Below are 19,800 nucleotides of genomic sequence, written 5' to 3' on the forward strand. Positions count from 1 at the left end.
GATACTGCTGGCTTTGAACTTTGTCTTTGGGCCGAAATTTGAGCCGAAAAATGGTGGCCGTCCTTGGAACGTAAGCTGTTTAGATTCTACAGTTGCTGGCCTGATCCGTCACTTTTCGTACATATTGATATATCGATAGCTTTATTTTATTTCGTTTCAGCCCTCCGAGCAAATACAAGTTGGATCGCTTGTTTTTGAAAAGATTTTGGCGATGTTGCAAGGTCATGTTCCCGAGCTGTTTGTCCACAAGCTCTCTGCTCGTTGTTCTGTTAATGGGGCTTTCTTTGGCAGGTATTTTAAGCCGAAATTACGTAATGCAAAAGTTAAATTCAATTGTGATCGCGTTGTGTCCTCATCTGACGGCATAATTATCTGATGTAGGTAGCTTGAACCCCCGGAAGTAACGGGGACGGCGAGCGCGCGCGCGCGCGCGCGGGCAGGGGTGGGAGGGAGTAGGGATGGTCAGCCTTGTGAAGCTTTGTGTCGGGGGTGTGCACCACAAGGAGTTTAAAACTCTCAGCCATACCAGACCATGTCCAGACACCAAAATCCATTTACCATCCCACACATGTTTTCTATCTCAACCTGTTGCTTTTATGGTTGCTATATATGTATTTTTTTTTTAAATTAAATTCCATTCAAGCATATGAAATGGCTCTGTCAGTTCCAAATGCCCCACGGTGTGGTCAGCATAATTTTGTGACATAATTCCGTATAGCAGGGTGTAAATTGTTTCTTTGGGGGAAAAGTTTTGAAAATGCTGTCTGATGTCTACTCTCAGACAGGGTCAGTTGCTCATGGACCTGTTTAATTCCTTCTTGTGGGTTTATTAAACTAACAAATGATGTAACTGTCCTCCATTTATTTTGTGTATAGAGCAAATGCTGGTGTACAACACTGGATTGATTCCAAGTAGATTTTATGAAATACTTCTCGACAGTGACAAAGCAAGCTTTAAGAGTATTGTAATAGCTTCCTCTCTTCTAATTCTGGGCACTGCCCTGGTAAGTTGTTAAACTGTAAAAGTATTTCAGTCTGGTTCAAACACACGATGTCATTATTGTCTTGATGTCATTTTGTGTTTGTATTTGAATAAACTGATGTTTCTACCTGAAGCCCTATGTGCTAATTCCTGACAAACCCCTATTAGGTGACCAGTACTCCCATTTCCTCAGGTGTGGCTTCTTAATATGGGTTTGACTGTAAGCTCAATAGCTTACATATTGTCCTATATATGATAATTATAATTATATTCTACATTTTGCAGGCAGACAGCGCAGTGAAGTATGATTCTAGAATCCTTTATGTCAAATGGCGTGGTTTGCTGGACCGGCGGCTACACTCTGGTTATTTTAAGCATAAAGCTTACTACAAGTTGAATGTACTGGAGGACAAACTTGATAACATGTGAGTTAACAGCCGGCAAGACATAAATGTATATTAACGGGCAGCCTAGTGGCTTATTGATTGCTTAGACTGATCATAGTTAGGATCAAACCCTGGGTTAGTTTGTTCTCAGGTAATGAATTTAACAGTCCTGAGCACATCCCTGGGCTAATTGCCACCACTTCTACTTTGCTTGGCAGGGTTTAAAAAGAATTAACTCCAGTACTTGGTAGAAAGCTCTGCCAGTTTCCTTGAGTTCTTATAATTTAATAATTGTTTATGAATTTAGTTACATGTAAGGTCAAAGGCAAAGTCTGCATACAAGCTAAGTGGTCGAATTCAGGCTGGAGCTTATCCCAGTTTCTGGGCTAGGAGTACTTCTACTCCCCCTGGATGGTATGCTAGTTACTGGGCACTGTGAGTCAGAGTAAAATGTTTCACCGAAGAACAGTCAGCACAGTGTTCTCTGGCCATTACATGTAGACCATATCAATCTTTATCTGAGACAGGTTGGGAAGTTTTAAACTGAGCAGGAATTTTTTTTTTCCAACTTCCGATTGTGCTATACTTTTTTTTGGCTTGTTCCATATATCCTGTTCTAGTGGTTTGCTTTGAACAATTTTCCCTCTGTTTTTGCTAATGAGGATTTTTGTTTGCTAATTAACCAGTTTTCTCCACAAACATGTGATCATTGGTGCCCTTGTGATATATTCAATTTTTTTCGCTTACAGTGATCAGAGGATAACCCAAGATGTGGACAAATTTTGTGAATCTTTTAGATCATCAATCATTGTTTTCATTATTTCACCATTCACCATTGCATATTACACATACCAGTGTTATAAAAGGTTAGTTATTATCTAACAGTTAACAAAGCTTGTAAGAGTCATGTACATGTATATAATGACTGTGATATAAGTGTTATTTATCATGGTAAATAATTCATTCAATTATTCTTGCATTTTAATAATATTATTAGTTGTTACTAATAATCTATTAGGGGAGAGACATATAGATGATGTCATTAATTAACAGTTTTTCCGTTTCTTTAAAATGATATAAAACAAGTGGATTCCATGTTGCCTTGCATCTTTTGCCATGCATTGATCTATTGCTCTGCATCTGTTCAGTGACGTACTCACCTAACGGCTTGAGTGCCACTTTCTTGTTCTTACCGAATTTTTCATGCGTCTGTTTAATGTTATTAAACAGACGCACAGTAACATGAAATTAATCTACTTGTAAAGTCCATTTCAATCTATTTGTGTAGTGCACCCAAATTAGCAAGTTGTTTGGACATGCACAGTTTGTGTACAACTGGTAGTTAACAGGCAATATGACTACCATACTTCTTAGTCCATAATAATATTATTTGGAAATAAAACTTAGCCTTTTAATTCTCAAGATGAGGAGTGATCAAACTCTAATTTTTCATTAATTTTACAATACAGACAGGTGATGAGAGTAATGAAACCATTAACTAAGTATTGCTGGGATGGATCTAGGGAGGGGGGAGTTTGGGGGGTTCAGTTGACCTCTCTGAATTAAAAAAAAAATGAGACCTTATAACACACTGACTTGGCCTCAGAATGCCAGAAATCTCATTTCTGAGGACCTCAATTTTAAACCTTTTCTGGGAGAGGATGCCCTCGGACCCTCCTACAAGGGACCACCTTTGGCAGTCCCTATCTTGAACCCCCTTTTCTAAGATCCTGTATCCACGCCAGTATTGTCTTGATGTACTGCCAAATTCTCAGAACTGACATATTTTAAACAACTGTATGGCTATCAGTAAGAAAAATGCAGCACTACATTTTGACAATTGATAATTGAATGTAAAAAAATTCTAAACCTGTGGCTGCCAAATTGGACTTGGCCTAATCTAGACTGTTCACAGCCTCTCTATTTATGCACACAAAAGAAAAAGCGAGCAAAGTGAGCACAAAACATGCGGCGGTGCGGGGTGAGGTCTGCAAGCGAAGCGAGTAAGAAGAATAGAGAGGCTGTAGACATCTTTGGTAAAAAGTGGACTTATTAGGCTCCTCCCCCTGTTATCGCCTTGTTACTTACAGCTCCACCCCTTGACCAATTAACGAAATCGGACCAATAAAATTCGAGTGGTAAATTGCTTTAATTAATTGATTACAAGTATCAGTTTGCAAAAAACATCGCATAGGTGTGTTTGTGTTGAAAATGTCATCTCAGACGACTTCTTCAACTCCAAGAAAAGCTGCTAAAAGGGGGAGAAAGCCGAAATCAAGCGCTCCTTCTGATTTTTGTAGGATTATGCGCTAGCTCTTTTGCTATTTGCTTGGGGAATCTTGGCAAGACTTCTTACATATCTGGGGGTAATATATTCAGAAGGTGTCACGCAGTGTGGCACTTGTCAACTACAAATAAGCGTGACACAATTGTTAGCGGAGAATCTTCATTCTATAACAATTATTTTGGAATTTTGTATCCAAAAAGTCCTCTGCTGTCTTCTGAAAACAAGCTTGTATTTCGCTTCACCAATCAGCAGAAGCACATCCTCCTTTGTCTCCTTTGTGGACAAAGCGATGGAAGGAATCCTAAGCTCTTTCATCTCTCCTGATTTGTTTCAGCATTCGCACATTTGCATTTCTTTTGCCGTTGCGTAGAGTTGGTATATCAGACTTTCCTCAAAGCCGGTGGGCAAAATTGCAACAACGTCTTCCAACCAAAAAAGATAAACAGCAGTCTCTATCTGTTCATCCTTTAGCGAAGAAACGCTGAAATTTCTCTTAACAGGATTCTATTTTAAAAACAACCGCTCTATTACGAATCATGGCACGTGTCAGTGATGACAACTGTTGCAAGCTGCAAAACGCACCTGGATGCAATCATGATGAGCCATTGTCAAGAAGATGATACTTTTGTCGCTTTTCAACCAATGGGAATTTTCCGTTTCTGGAGAAAAGGGGAATTCACTTTTTTCCAAAGATGTCTACAGCCCCTCTCTTTTTCTCTGTCCCCACCCCCTACCCACTCAAGTCTTCCGTTTTGCGCTGGCATCCAATTCTCTCGTGATTCTATTTGCAAGTACGATCAAATAAAAATACGAGAAAATAAAGGGCTGTGAACAGTCTAGGTCTAATCCAATTTTGTTAACCCTTAGAATTTTTTCATCAAACTGTTTGCAAATTGGATCTATGATTGACCTAGGTAGAGGTTGAGTGAAATATATGTTTGAGAAAACTAAGATCAGATTTGTGTATTTTTGCTGGATCATGGATGGTGGATAATAATTACATGTAGTGCTGGCAGCTGCTCTGTAGAAAACATTCAGAAAGTGTTCAGGCTACAGAAACGCGCAGCCCGTGTAATACAGGGTGTCAACACAAAAGCGAACAGTGTGAAACTTTTTAAACAATGAGGTTGGGTTCCATTTTACCATGAAACGAAAATAAATAAGTCAATATTGGTATATAAATGGATTTTAGGGGAGTGCCTATCTTATCTTACTTAGATTCTTATTAGAAATGCAGACATGAACAGAAGAACGAACAGGCGTGGTCAATTAAACCTTGTCTGCCCCAGATTCAAACGGGAGTCTGAGGGTGGAAGGTCTTTCTCAGTATCGACTAACCGCCTCTGGAATATGATGCCTGCCCATATCAAAAACCAACCTAACCTTAACAGCTTCAAAACATCCATTTTTAAACATTTCATGGACAGTTATAAGGAGTTGGACCATTTTATCATGTAAATTTTTAATTTTTCAATTTTCTTGGTTTAATTGTTAGACTTGATCCAATGCTTCGCTTTTTAATATTTTTGTGTATCTTATATCTCAGTTTTTTTATATAATCGTTGCATAAATTTGAGAATCAGTTTCTATATTTTTAATTCTTAACACATCATCTTTTTTACTCTGTAAATATTTATATGAGGACCACTGGTTTTTCAGTTAAATAAAGTTGATTATTATTATTATTATTATTATTATTATTATTATTATTATTATTACTACTATTGTTATTGTTATTGTTATTGTTATTATTACATTACTGTACTTTTCCCATACCTCGGAGGATGCAGCTCATCTGAATACTTAAAAAGCCATGATTATAGATCTAGTTATTTATTTCTTATAAAAGGATTTTTATTTAGTCACAGCATTATATTTTGAATCTGTTCTTTTAGTTCAGGGTACCTTGGTCCAGTTTGCATCTACAGCTACTTTATTCTTGGGACAATAATCAACAAGGTGATAATTACTCCGATCGTCAGTGTGGTGGTCAAGCAGGAGAAACTTGAGGGAGACTTCAGGTAATTCGCCTTTTTCTTCTCTCTTCTATACTGGAAAGAGAGTTATACAATTAGTTAAAGTATGGTGGTGTTAGTCATGAATTTAGAAGCATGCAAGGTTCTTACAAGCTATTTTACTGTCTGATTAGTATAGACTATATTAATTACTTTGAATTCTGGATTTTCAGGTTTAAACACATGCAAATCAGATCAAATGCAGAGGCAATAGCATTTTACAGATCTGGTGACTTGGAGATGAACAAAACAAATTCAAGGTTACAGGTATTAAGCAATTAATTAGGAAATTACTATTTAAAAATAACTGTGGATATCTCTCTCAACCAATCCAACTCTCACTGAGTAGAAACCTCAAAAATGTATTAAATGTCAGCCTCAAATGGCATGCACTCCCCACAAGTGAATATCTTAAGAAGGACATCCATGTAAACATCAAGCTAAAGGTTTGAGGTGCAAATTCTGCACAGAAGTTATGTAATAGATTGATTTCATGATTTCTTGCTCTGTCAAATTGTTATTATTTTATTCTAAAAATGTTACTTCAAAATCTGGGCTTTGGAGTCCAAAGTAAGTCAGGTTACTGCTCATTACAAGCGCTGTGAAAAATTTCCTAATTTTTTGCAACATTGCTTAATATACATGTAGCTCATCAGTGACAAAAAACGGCACATTTATCATTGAACTACATGTAGCTTATCATTCCATTACATTTTACACGCCATCTCAAACCGGTGAAGAACAAACTTGTTCAATTGAAATGTCACTTCTTACATCATCAATCCTAATTCCTTGATTTTGATGTTCTTCTTAGAAATATTAATTTTTGTGCTCTGACTTGTGTTTATTTAAATCTGTCAGTCTTATGATCAGAACCAAGAATGAATATTAGACTGCGAGAACATAGACCAAGATCTTTCTTTTATAAAATAATGGACTGAGGGAAGGGAGGTCAGAGGGGATGTTCTCTTGGTATGGTCTCTGGCTAGTGAGAGTTGTGTAATATGAAATTCAATTTATCGAGAGCATTTAAGTGACCATTTTTCCCAGCCAGTCAAGCTAAGCCAGTGGGCATATGCATCACAGGAAAATTCAGCCCCAACTGTTTCATAGCAAGCTCTATAACATATTTCTGAAGGCTGCATTTTCTCTGCTTGCAGTCACTTCTACAAACACAGCTACGACTTGTCAACTTACAATGCATCCTGGTCTGTGAGTAATTTTTAATTTCAATTTATATAAAGCATGCTAATTAATTCTTGCTATTTTCAAAATCCTACTAGTGAGGTCATTATGTGGAGGGGAAGCCAATAGGAGGATAATCCAAACATTTTACTTTTTATTATTATTATTATTATTTTATTTTCATTTTATTTTATTATTATTTATTTTTTATTGCCAGTTTTTCAATGTTATATAGCATCTGTTTTTCCATATCATAGCAACTGTTTTTATATCTCATAGCAACCTAAAGTTAGCTTTTAATTGCCAGTTTGTGAAATTTAACGGTCATTCGTTGATATTGCCTGATGAGTGTGGTCATCCTTTGACCATACGAAACAGCGTTGTCGCAATAAAACGATGAATTGAAGTCTTGCTACCATTGTTTATTATATATATGCTTCTGTTGCAGTGTATTACTGTAAGACACTGGAAAATGGAGAATTAACTCTCACTAGCAATTTGCTGAGTGCTGGAAATCAGCCAAAATATTTCAATTACTGAGGGTTAGCCCTAGAAAGGAAATGGGTGACCTCTTGAGTTTAAGAAAAATGCTTTGATTTTGGTTGGGATGGAATCCATGACCTCCGAATTAGATCATTTTAAATCTCTTAACTGAGCTATGAGGCCAGACAGGAGCTGGTTGTGGTAATTGATTGTGAATACAATGTTACAGTGTACATGTATGTTACACAGCATTTGATTCTTAAGAAGTTAGAAATGTATAGAATTAACTCTTATAACAACATTCATTTTGCAATAATTGCAAGATGCAAAGTTGTTACAAAAGAGTCAAATTCTAAGCTGTACAATTATTGATAAGTCTGCAAAATAAAGTAGTTTTTTATTTGCAGTATTTTCTTTTGACTTGTTAGGATGGGAAGCTTGTTAGGATGGGAAGCTTCTTATGTGCACTTTGATACAATGTACAACTATCTCTAAACAAAAGCTCAGACAGTCATTTTGTTTCTGGAAACCACTGCAAGCGTACCGCCTAATGTTAATGCAGCCATGACCATCTTTGGTAGTGCCCAATGTAATTCTTTATTAATATTTATTAATAACTAGTCTAGACCTTCTCAAAGTCTTTCACGGTAATTGCAGCTAGTTGGTCTTGGTCATGCTCTTTGGCTCAGGTTTTGAGTATTGCTGAAATTCTTTGAGAGCCAATTTAATATTGAGAGTGAGGCGACAGTTGTGAAATTTCGGATTTCATCCTATTTTGCCTAAATAACCTCAGTGTTTAGTTTTTTCAAAATCAAGGAAAGTGTGAAAATCACCATTTTAGCCCCCAGCCATCTCTGAAAAATATGGTGGAAAATTGTGCAATTTTCTTTTCGCTCATACGGATCAATGTGATGATATCTATTAACATACTTTGGATTAACCTCATGTCCTGAAAGCAAAATAAACTTTTGATTAAAATTGCATCGAGTTACCTTGCAGTAAGCAAAAAGCACTTAGTACACTATTAATAATGACTGACTCCAACAGAAACAGTGAGTTGGAGGTTGGAAACATTGAGGGTGGAGGGGGAGCAGAACTCACTGTTTCCCATAGGGCCAGTAATTAATTGTTTTGTTATACCTTCCAACTCAAATATAGAAAAAAGAAAAAACTGCCAGAGCATTATTTGGTTGACGCTGGCTGGCAAACAAATGTGCCATGGTTTCAAGATGCATGCCCTGGTTGCGTGCAAGTCGAAAGCTCGAGTTGTTGTTTCCCTTGGGAGGTAGTGAGTTTTGTTCACCTTAGGGCGTTTTCAACTCATGACGTGTTCTCTTCCAATCAGAAAACATATTTTGAGCTGGGAGCAGGGCTCAAAAAAAGTGCTGTCCCATTGTTCCAGACAGGTAGATTTTCCTTCTGGACAAGTAACTTTTCATTCTTCCTTGCCAGATTGGCAAGGGATCAGGCAACTTGTCTGACAACTAAATCATTAAAGTAGCAAACTAAGACTTGCAATTGCCCAGCAGGGCAAGCAAAATTTGAGAGCTACATGTACTTGTCCCAAGGGCAAGCTGGAATTCAAGTTTTTTTCGAAGCCCTGCGGGAGGTATACCAACTCAGTTAATTCATAACAGTCATAAGCATCATTCTATCATTGCCACTTGGATAGTTACTGTTAGTAGTGTTCTAGAGTTAGTACCTTGTTGATAAGACTAGTATGTTTTCATGGCCTACACATGGTTGAAATATGTGCTTCCAATGCATTCTCAAGTTATTACATGTAAGAGTGAAGTTAAAAGGAACATTTCAGCATCTTGTTAGAGACACCTCCTGCAGGCTAACAGTCTCCCATACTAGCAGTCTTGACAAACACAGCATGTTTACATGTAACATCTGGGCCACAGGGCTCAGCTGCTAATAGGAAGTTCTATAATGGCTCACCAATTTATAATTTCACATTGTCATTTGCAGTTGTCGTTAATGTTATTGATTATGTGGGTGCAATCCTAAGTTACCTGATTATAGCCATTGCTCTGTTTGGTGGAAAGTACGATGATTTATCTGTGACTGAGCTTGGTGCTCAGATCAGCAGGGTATGTGTCACTTCACTTATTATAATCATTTGTTTTGTAATTAAAAATGAGATATTAAAAGATAAGGCTACAGGCCAGGGCTGTGTTGTTTAGAGCCCAGTTAAGCTGACCCAGGATTAACGAGAAATTTTGATTTCAGTTTATTTGTAGCTTTTTGGTGAGGTTTTCTGTTTAATATATTGTTTGCCCTTCAGTTTTGAATTGAATAATCTCAAACTAAATAAAACATATATATAAACAGTAAAAAACGCTTTTATACAAGAATTGTTTAACCAATTGACACTTGGGTTAACTTTTATTCCTGAGTTAAAGTTGACCGGCTTTCAATCAACCCAGCTCAGAAAAGTATTTGATCAATTAAAAGTTAAAGATTGTCAATCATGCGTGTTGATTCCCTGGTTCCATAGATTTCACTTAAATTCTACTTGTCAAAAAATACCTCTGTCAGAAAACCTCTGGGAACAGGCTCTAGGGAAACATGTCAGGAAACTCCCAAACTGATCAAATCAACCATATTTTTTTGGCCTTTCACTCTCTTATGGAAGTGATAGCATAACTAGCCATATCCATTAACTTTTACAATGGAACCTCTAGCTGCAGTTGTGTAGTTAACATTTTAATCCTTATAAAACTTTAAGGTAAAAAGCCGTTAAAATTGAGTCTAAACGTTTTCGATCTCACTCTGATGATAATCAAACAGATCGCAAACGTTTAGACTCAATTTTAACAGCTTTTTACCTTAAAGTTTTACATTTTACTTTTATCGGCGAAATGTATATATTTTAATCCTTGTTAGCCAACTTTTTATGAGCTACATTCAAAAACAGTTCGTGACTTGACAAATTATTATTTCTCTAATGTTTTCCATTCCATTCAGTTATTACCTGTTGTTGTTATTTTAATAGAGCAGTTTTCAACTGAGTGTCGTAAAACCAAAACCAAAGTAATCACTCTAGCCAATCACCAATCACAATCACACAGGTTGTCTGACAAGCCAATGCCAAATGAACCTATCAAAATTCGAAGTAAATCACATGAAGCTGACGCAAAAAGCACATTCAAGTCCTTTGTGATTGGATGAAAAAAATTGAGCGATTTTTTTTTTAACCAGTCATGTGGCGTAGGCACGAAACCAATTACTTAAATGAAAACCGCTCTAAAAGCAATAAGCATTCTAAAATTAAATTGATTGTTAATATATAAGACAGCCCATTTCATTAATACATATACATGTAGCTTACATCTAGAATGCACGTAATGGTTTACTGGAGGAGTGACTTCTGAACGTGATTTTTCATTCTGGATTGTCTCAGGTTGATTTCGTTTAAATTTGTTTAAAATTTCAGAACTCATTTTTTGCCATGTACTTGATAAACTGTGGCACTAAGCTTATTGACTTGTCCAATAGTATCTCCAACATGGCTGGATATGTTCACAGGTAACCTCTTTGTAATGTGAGAAATGCAGTCTGTAGCCTTATAGTTGGCGTTTTGGAGTCTTGATTGATTGCCCAAAGATTGAGTACTGGCTAGATATCATAGAGGAAAATCTCATCAATTAGAGTTTCGTCTTTCCTGGTAATCAAAAGATCTAGCATAGGACCAACACGATGAGTGAAATTGCATACATGTTGTGTCAAATTAAATAAGTCAATAGGTTTACGGTGTTGTTTTTCTCAGGCAAGACACCTTCCTCGAATAATGTTTCTCCCCACTTTCAACCTAGCCAGGATTATACATGTAAATGATTACTGTTAAATTTTCAAGGCAATTTCACAAAAATGCTAGATACTATACTACCTAATATGATGACTAGAGTCCCATCCAGAAAGATTTTCTTAACCTTCTTGCCTCTTGCTGTTCAAACACGAGTGAACTGGCAACCTGATAAAACCGACTAGGCATGTACAGTATAGGCAGGCCTGTAAAATTAACTTGTTTTTCTTTGTGATGGATCAACGCCCCATCAAGTCCAGTACTGATCATGAGAAGTCCGTGTAACAGTTGTTCTTTCTAAGAGTGCAAGAACTATGTGAAAGCTGGAAGTGCATGCAAGATGTAACAACAGCAGCAATTAATGGCAACACCAGCAACAGCAACAGCAACTAACGACAGCAGCAAAATATTACCATTGCAAGGTTTGGCACTTAAGTGGGGTAGAAGACTCAGTTGACGTAAAACAGCAGAGAACAAAAGGACAAAAGAACGAGGAACGCAGTGAAAACAATTATAGCTTTGTGAGGGGTGTTGTTTTGTGATCTGTCCTGTGTCTTCTGCACCAAGAAGGAACCCAAGATCTTTTCTTTTTTCTGAAAACAGCTAATAATATGCATTTTTTGTGTGTTTCTCGTCTTTAACAGAATAGGTCAGCTTTTGGAACGTTTTGCTACCATGGAAACTGATTCAGAAGAGAAGACGACAGAAAACGAAGATTCTTTAGGGTAAACTGATTCTTGCACCGTTATGTCCGCAACATCTTGTCTTCTTTGCTGTTCAGTCACAGCAAGAAAGTAAATGCATTGTGTACTTAGGTATTGAAATTTGCAGCCGGGCACCTTGAGGAGCATGGGTGGGCTAGCTGAGAAGCCATTCACCTTGCAGCAGTCTGACCCGTGTACGATTCTGGCCAGGAGTCGCATGTGGGTTGAGCTTGGTTCCAGTAAGAGTTTTTCTTCAAGTTTTCTCGCAACTAAAAAAAGCCCATCTTTTTTATTCCAATTCAGTCTGGAATTTGAGGGCTACATGTTTGTCAGCACTGATACTGTGAAGAGAATTGGCATTCTCAATAATTAAGGTTGAAATAATTAAGGCTCCATACAGCATCGTTTTCACAAAAATCTCTCGTTTTTTCAGCGCCGAGAATGTGGCTCCACACGGAAGTGATGCAATTTTCAAGCTTGTTAATGTTTCGTATGCTCCACCAAATTGCACTGAGCCCCTTGTCAAAGGTGAGGGTTTTTTGTTCTTTTTATAATACAGATAGTCTTGTTAATTTTATTTATATGTGTAGCAATATAACTAGGCGGCAATGATAAGGCGATTAATCAATCTTCTGGTGTACAAAGTTGTAAGCCTTAAATACATTAATTGTCTTAAGCCATCGCTCAACAGTGATTTAAAACGCAATAGATCTATCTGTACCTAATCTCTTTAAGATGTCATTTTTTATCTGTTAACAGTTGCTTAATCAGTAATTGCCACCCTTCTAATTACATGTAATATCCGTGCTCCGTTTTGACATTTTTATAATCTGAAGATGGAGTGATACCGAAATATAACTCCACAAATTGTTGTTGTTGTTGTTGTTGTTGTACTGGCTACATGTAGTTGCGGTCATATTATAAACAATCTATACACAGAGCAGAGAAAAAAACAGGTCCGATTGCCCTTGACAAGATAATTTTGTTCTTGGGCAAGTGAAAATGTAAGTTTGGATGGTCCAGTCGACAATGTAAAAACTTGAGACTGCAAGATGGGCAAAACAATGAGGTGTAGGCATGGTTTAATTTAGTTGATAAGGCATGAACATTGTGCGCCTATTGAGCAAGTAATATTTTAGTAGGGACAACTGAAAACCGAAATGTACTGGCGCACGGGGCAACTGGATTTCAATTTTTTTTTCTTTCCCGATACAGTTACTCTTGACTAGTTAACCTTTATCCTATAAAAAATGGAACTATCAGTGGGTAATGTGTTTTAAAATGAAGAATCATTAGAAAAGGTAGATAACGGAAAATGGCAACGAGCAGTCGTTAATCTTCATCAATTGTTCTTCACGTGTTGTTTGTTCACTGTGTTCTGGGTTCATTCCGCGTTTTTTTTTTTTTAGATTTAGATTTGGAGGTCAGCCATGGAAAGACCATTCTCATAACAGGAACTACAGGTAATTAGAATTTATAATTCCTTGATTGAACGATTCAAATTGATACAAATTAGAAACTCGAACCATTGATAAACTTTTTGCAAGTAGGATAACTATTGTAACGTTTTTCTGTCGTTGAAGCTCTGTTATTAACTTAGCAGACAAAGCGTGTCTGTTACCTGCCACTGTCCTTGAGTATCTTTACTTGCAACATAAATTAACACCTCTCCTTATGTCTAAAATCTGGTTTGGAATTTTTATCCATAGGAAGTGGAAAGAGTTCACTTTTTAGAATCCTTTGTGGAATATGGAGTCCTCTTTCAGGTACAAGTGTTTTATTCCTAATAAATTTCGTGGTCTGTAATATGTATTTCTATAATCTTGTTTCTTGATGTTTACCATAATTAGTATATGTTATAGGACCACATGCTCTCATGTGGGTGTTTATCTGTAAGGTTCCGTCCACACTTCGCAAGAGGAATTTGAAAACAGAGGTTTCACTTGGAAAACGCATCAAATATTTTCCGTCCACACTATGCCGGAGAAATGTAAAAACGCAACAATCACCGGTCATTTTATGTTTGTGTTTGAGGAAAACTCGGTCAGGGAAATCACGTGATTATCGTGACGCCACCGTTTTCGCAAAGCTCCGTTTTCAAAATGTTTTCAGTCCACACGAAATTAAAAAGCGGGCGTTTTTAAATTCCTTCGGTTTGAAGAGCGTTTTCGCGACGGATTGGTGTGGACGGTAGGCCTAACCGTAGAAATAAAGTTCTCCATTCGTGCACCAATTACTTCCTGTTGTAAAACTTTTGTAAACAACTTTTCGTTCAAAAGAAATTATTGAAGACTTTTGAATTTCAAATTTTGTTATCGAAACTATCAATGAGTAATTGTAATGGACCTGATGCCGCACAATCCAGGGAATAATCCGAGGTTGTGTAATCGTGCTCGTAATTCGAAATCAGCCTCGTCGGCGCTGCGCGCTCGTCCAACTTTTAAATTCCTCACCCCGATTACTCCCTCGGTCCAGTTGCTATGACTAATTTGGATAACTATCTAAATTAAGATTATACTATTAACTAATAATCGTGTGTGCACTTGTATGGAATTTTGGGCTGGTAATCTGAAAATTATGTATTACTAAGTTAGCTTTCCAAGTAAACTTATATGAGTTTATCTTCGAGAAACGTCTCCAACTGGACCCGAAAAATGACATGTTGATGACTTTGTCGTCGGCGTTGGCTCGTGTCCGAGCATCATTTTCTTCTAACAGTACGATCGTCTCTTTTTTGATGGCCTCGGAGGTGGCTTAGCTGGCCAATCCTTGCATAGAATTTGCGAGGGCAGTGAGGGCACGGGAGGGTGGGCGGTGGATGAGAGGCTGCAAGGCGGCGTTTCTGTTCTTCACGTTTCTCTTCTTCTTTGCGCCTCCATTCCGCTTTAGACATGGCAGTCCCGGTGGAAATGGACTGTCGCCAGCCAGATCGATTTGCCACTGTTGTCTCCCATGTCCTCGGATCAATTCCAGTAGCGTTACGGAAACCCGTGTGGCGTCTCTGATTGGTTGTTTATCGGTTTGAATTTGTACGCCCGAATTATAACCAATCAGAGGCGTTTAACGAATCTCTGCAGAGCCACGTCATCGAGTGGCGCAAACTCGTCACTCTAAAATGTAATATGAGTTTTGCTCCACATCTTTTAACAGGGAAAGTCTTGCGATTTCTTCCGTTCAGTCCTAAAGCTGTCTTGTTCTTACCTCAGAAGTCTTTTCTAACAGATGGCACGTTACGGCAACAGGTAAACTCATTCAGAATAATTAACAATAGTGAACAAAAGAAAAGGGAGCGGACTGCTCGAGAGTACACACTGCGCGTTGCTTTTTCAAGAAATTTGTAGTGAAGGAATGTTTACTGGAAGATTTTTGCGGCATCAAAAAACAAATTGAATGGTGAAAAATAACGAAAACCTAGACCTAGCCCACACATCTCAATGAACAAAATAATGCGCTTAACAAGTGGGTGACAAATTATGCGCTTTTATTCAATCTTGAAACTTGCAAACTACTTTGATTAAGCTTTAACAATCATGATTAGTAAGATCGAATTCAGTCTTGCTCAACAATATTTATATTGTATATTTCTTATTTTCTAGTTAATGTACCCTTGTGAGGATCCTTATGGAGTTGACTCTGAAACAGGTGATGACAGTTTGGGCCTATGTTAACTTTCGCAACAGAACACTGAAAAATCTAATACAACTGACAAAAACGGGTTTTCGGACTTCTAACCGTCGGAAGAATAAGCACCAGTTGATGCCAAGAATTGACTGAGCCCGCGTTCTTGACAGGGGAATTTCGAAGCAGCCTAATGTGTTTCCTATTACGTCATTCTGACTTGGTGCTTTTCGGAGTACTCGTGAGTGTTCGCGCTAGCTTTTGATTGGATAATGCGAATTGGTAAAAGTTCGAGCTCGGCAACGAAGATTTGCCAAAAGTGACACTTGTTTCCTCCACTATATTTGTAATCTTCGATTTTTCTTTGCCATGTACAGGAGGAAATGAAGATGAGAAACTTCTTCAGCTTCTGGACAATGTTGGGCTCGTAAGTACCTTGCGCTTCGCTCCTTAATCCAGTTACTTCTGTGAAGATTTTTTTTATTATTATAATTATGATTTTGAGAGAGTCTGTCATGAGCGCGTGGACTCGATTTGTAAAGAAGCGTATTTAAAATAATTCTATCTTAGTCTGGCCCTCAGATCGTCATGCAAAACAGACACTTCCCGTTCGCTAACACCGCTACATTCTTAGATTCTCATAAACAGACACTGACACCTCTCCTAACAGAACACTAATCCTTGTTTCAATGGTTTCCAGTTAAGAGGACACTTAGACACTCCCAGCGAGCAAGCTTTACTCCAAGAACTTGTAGGATAGCTTGCTCCCAAGCTGTCTAGTCCCAAGGTTGTCAAACTACGTTTCTCTTATTCTACACCGTTCTTCAGAAGTTTATTTGATTTTGTTCAATCATATAATGTTAATCATGCTATTCTAGCTGTTTTTGTCTCTTTCTTTTTCCTAGACAACTCTGTGTGCCCGAGTTGGTGGTCTTGATAACCCTGTGGATTCCAATTGGTGAGTACAGAAGACCAACAGCACTTTGTAGTTTTGCTTCACAAATCCTCACTGCAAGAAAGTGAGGAATCGTCTGGCTGTCATGTAGAAATCGCGAAGGCTTACAAAATATACATATTTTTTTCTAATTTCTTGGATCAAACACGGACAAATTTAAACTACACTGCTTGATAAAACGTCTTTCGATGCCCCTACCCTTCTCGACGTTGTTTAGGAGGGTAGGGGCGGGTTTGTATTTTGGTTGAACAGACGTAAGGCTCTACGTACTCTAATCGACCTTCACCAGTGGTCAAACACACTGACAGAGCACGACAAGAGCCTTTCAAACAAGAGTAATCTCTCATGCATGAACATTTGAGCTGGTTCAGATTCGGCGAAAGGGTAAATTCTCATTAAAATCTGTCCATCTTGATGATCATTAGCGGCAGAGTCTCCAGTAACTGGTCCCTGTAAACAAGTCGGCGACTAAAACCCGTTGGAGGGCTGCACTGCCTCCTACCTCAAAGAAAACTCACTGACAGGCTAAAGTAGCTGTCCTATACACATTATTTTACTTGTTTTCAATAAAGTTTTTTTTATTTGTTTGATATAGGGAGGATATGTTGTCCCCTGGAGAGATGCAGAGGCTGTCCTTCGCTCGTTTGTTCTTTCATCGACCTCTAGTAGCACGTACGTAGCCTTGAATTACTTCTATGGGAACAACTCACAAAAGTTGCAGTTTGATTTCCAGCCGCAGTCACTTTTAATGTGTTTCTTTTTTGGTTTATTTCGTTCCTTCAGTTCTTGATGAAGCTACAAGCGCTTTAGATGTGGCCTCGGAGACCAGACTGTACTCATCGTGTAAACAGCTTGGTATTACAGTTGTTAGTGTGGGCCATAGAAAGTCACTGAGAGAGGTATGTAACTCGTGCGACATTTAAGGTTTATGCTTACGTTTGTACGTTCAGTTCTTCCACCCGAGAGACGTCCAAGTAATCTGGAACTTAGATCTTCCACAACCAATCTGGTTACGTGCAAGCTTAGGCTTAATTATTTCGTATTGATGACGTCATTCTACAGATATCCGTGTAGACTGGGCCGAGTCTCTTATTGGTCTTTGCCAAGATGTGAATATCGCCCGCAAGTTAAGAGCTATTCCGACAAACCTGGAAGGCGAGGGTGGGAGGCAGTGCACCAAATTAGTCAACGTAGAATAAGTAAATACAAATGTTAACGTCATTTCTCATTTTGTGTCTTTTAGCTTCACGACTTTATTTTGAAACTGGACGGAGAAGGAGGGTGGGAATTCAAGAAAATCAAAGATGAATAGAGCATGCTCAAGTAACGCGAATTTTTGGATTATCCTTGGGGTACAGATCACATGCATATGAACAGGGCTAGCTTTGAATTGTGTAGGTATTGTTACGTAGTTGATTTGAATTTGCAGAAATGATGGTTAACCATGTAATAATTGATAGACAGGTATACGTGTGCAAGAAAGCGAAAAAAAAAACTATATTTGTGTAGTAAATATTCAAACCTAATCACGCCTTTTTGGCACACTCAATAGCATATCAGGTTAGCCTGGTCGAGCCATGGTTCATATTTATACAGGGTTCTTCCAGTTCATGGAAAACCTGGAAAGTCATGAAATTTATTATTTCATTTTCCAGCCCTGGAAAGTCATGGAATGTAAGTGAAGGTTATGGAAAGTCATGGAAAAGCAGTACGCTTTCGGAAAATTAAAAGGCAACAAGAGAGAAAAAAAACAGGCTTTAATTTCAGTAGAAATAGACACAAGCACGAGTCTTAAGCATTTTTTACGCTGGAAAATACGTTAAATAAATGATTGTTTTGATACTACTGTGAGAACAAGTGCTTAACTTAAGTCATGGAAAACTCGGAAAGGTCACGGAAAAGGTCATGGAAAGTCGTGGAATTTTAAAAGCTTCAAGGAGTACGAACCCTGTTATATCCTCATGGCTGAAATGCTGATAAGCTGCCGAAGTGAACCAAAAAGGTACGGTTAGGTATTTCGGTATTTGCCATAAAGCTAGCGATGTTCGGTCAGTCACTTAATGACGGCTGGCAAGACTTCTGACTGCTTGATTGTGAATTTAGGCACGGTCAATACCCAAATTACGTATTATATTTTACTAATTGAATTCAATTGGTCAACGTATATTTTTTGAATTTGAAAATTATGATTTAGAACTATACACGTGTAGATAATATTATCATATTTTAACTATGTAGATATTACAGAGCTATTATTGTTAAGTAGCCTCTTTAGCTTATATTTTACGAATTGAATTGTTTGTTTGTTTGTTTTTTTTAATTTTGCACTCATAATGTAAGCAATACTATTGACAGCTAGGTACTATTACTATATTCTCTCACACCACTGGTAGCCATGTCAAGCTGATCTCCGCCGCCTGACCTTTACTGCAAAATCAAAGCTACTACAAGCAGCATTACGCTAAAGACGGGAAATGAAAAATGTTCAAGGCTTGTACATTATACTGGCATCGTATTTAAACTTAAAATCTTTGGGTGGGTGGGTGGGTGGGTGGGAAAGTCGGCAATGGCGGACGCAACAAAAACAACTGCACGCCCTATGGGTCACATGACCTACACCCAGGCACCAGCGGCGTGTGAGAAAACCATTTTTCACTTATTTCATTTCCTTTAGCCAGTGAAAAATTACTCTTACTACTAATATAGATATTAAATTAAATCTTATTGAACTAACGTCAGTTTCTTGTTGGGGAGCAAGACCGATATTTCCCAATACAGACCGAACAAGCTAATTCAATAAAGTATCATATTTCTGTAATAACTCATTTAAAAATCTGCTAACACATTAATGCATCCTTTCTTGGTAAACGCTTGAGCCAAAATTGAGCATATATTTGCCTTTTGTAGAGTTCCTGTATGAAAGTTTAATTGAAATCGTCCGTCAGACATGGAGCAAAAGAAGAGTGTTTCTTTTTACAATGTTTTTGAATAGCAATTGCCAAAGCTAACTCGTTCGTGGTCTTTCTTACCAGTCTGTATTTCAAAATTCGGACCGCTCAGGAAGTCAATGAGAATTCTCTTTTTTTTTTGACTAGCTTGTCACGTTGAATCTGTGACAACGTTGTTCTCAGGGCACCGCCTTCCTTGACGGGAGAGAAAGAGCCGAAGCAGGGGCCCTGGGAACGAAAATCATTTTACTATCGTGTATCCCTGCTGACGTTATTTTAAAGTGTTTAGAAAATGGCCCAAAAAGTTGCTAAGCAACGTGGCATGGCCTCATTGCATCAGACTGCACGTGACAATTTTCGGACTGCTTCTGGAAGCTCGTGTTATTTTCGATGTTTACCTCTAAGAATCGGTAACTGCTCGAGTGC

The 19,800-nt window shown here is 37.9% G+C and overlaps 1 protein-coding gene across 2 annotated transcripts; it reads left to right on the top strand.

Annotated features, from left to right (window-relative positions):
* The first annotated feature begins 38 nt into the window (after positions 1 to 38).
* LOC145485122 (lysosomal cobalamin transporter ABCD4-like) lies at positions 39 to 18,307 on the top strand. 2 transcript variants are annotated; one of them, XM_081463802.1, is made up of 21 exons: positions 39 to 70; positions 161 to 291; positions 877 to 1,004; positions 1,268 to 1,407; positions 2,118 to 2,234; positions 5,551 to 5,676; positions 5,844 to 5,937; positions 6,831 to 6,882; positions 9,313 to 9,434; positions 10,781 to 10,872; positions 11,794 to 11,874; positions 12,287 to 12,381; positions 13,263 to 13,316; positions 13,563 to 13,619; positions 15,004 to 15,095; positions 15,450 to 15,495; positions 15,849 to 15,898; positions 16,377 to 16,429; positions 17,022 to 17,098; positions 17,210 to 17,325; positions 17,670 to 18,307. In XM_081463802.1, the coding sequence occupies exons 1-21, from the start codon at positions 51 to 53 to the stop codon at positions 17,736 to 17,738; spliced, it is 1,812 nt and encodes a 603-aa protein (XP_081319928.1). In that variant the 5' UTR covers positions 39 to 50; the 3' UTR covers positions 17,739 to 18,307. The 2 variants fall into 2 exon arrangements, with proteins under 2 accessions (XP_081319928.1, XP_081319929.1); XM_081463803.1 differs by lacking the exons at positions 17,022 to 17,098; positions 17,210 to 17,325; positions 17,670 to 18,307 and having other exon boundaries at positions 16,350 to 16,418.
* Positions 18,308 to 19,800: the final 1,493 nt, after the last annotated feature.

Source organism: Orbicella franksi, chromosome 4 (assembly GCF_964199315.1).
Source record: "Orbicella franksi chromosome 4, jaOrbFran1.1, whole genome shotgun sequence".
Taxonomy (NCBI): Eukaryota; Metazoa; Cnidaria; class Anthozoa; order Scleractinia; family Merulinidae; genus Orbicella; species Orbicella franksi.

Bases quoted from the DNA above. Each gene is read 5' to 3' on its own strand.
- LOC145485122 (XM_081463802.1), top strand. From the start codon at position 51: ATGGTGGCCGTCCTTGGAAC. The intron at 5,938-6,830 runs GTATTAAGCAAT...CTCTGCTTGCAG, and splicing joins AAACAAATTCAAGGTTACAG to TCACTTCTACAAACACAGCT. The intron at 9,435-10,780 runs GTATGTGTCACT...TTAAAATTTCAG, and splicing joins TTGGTGCTCAGATCAGCAGG to AACTCATTTTTTGCCATGTA.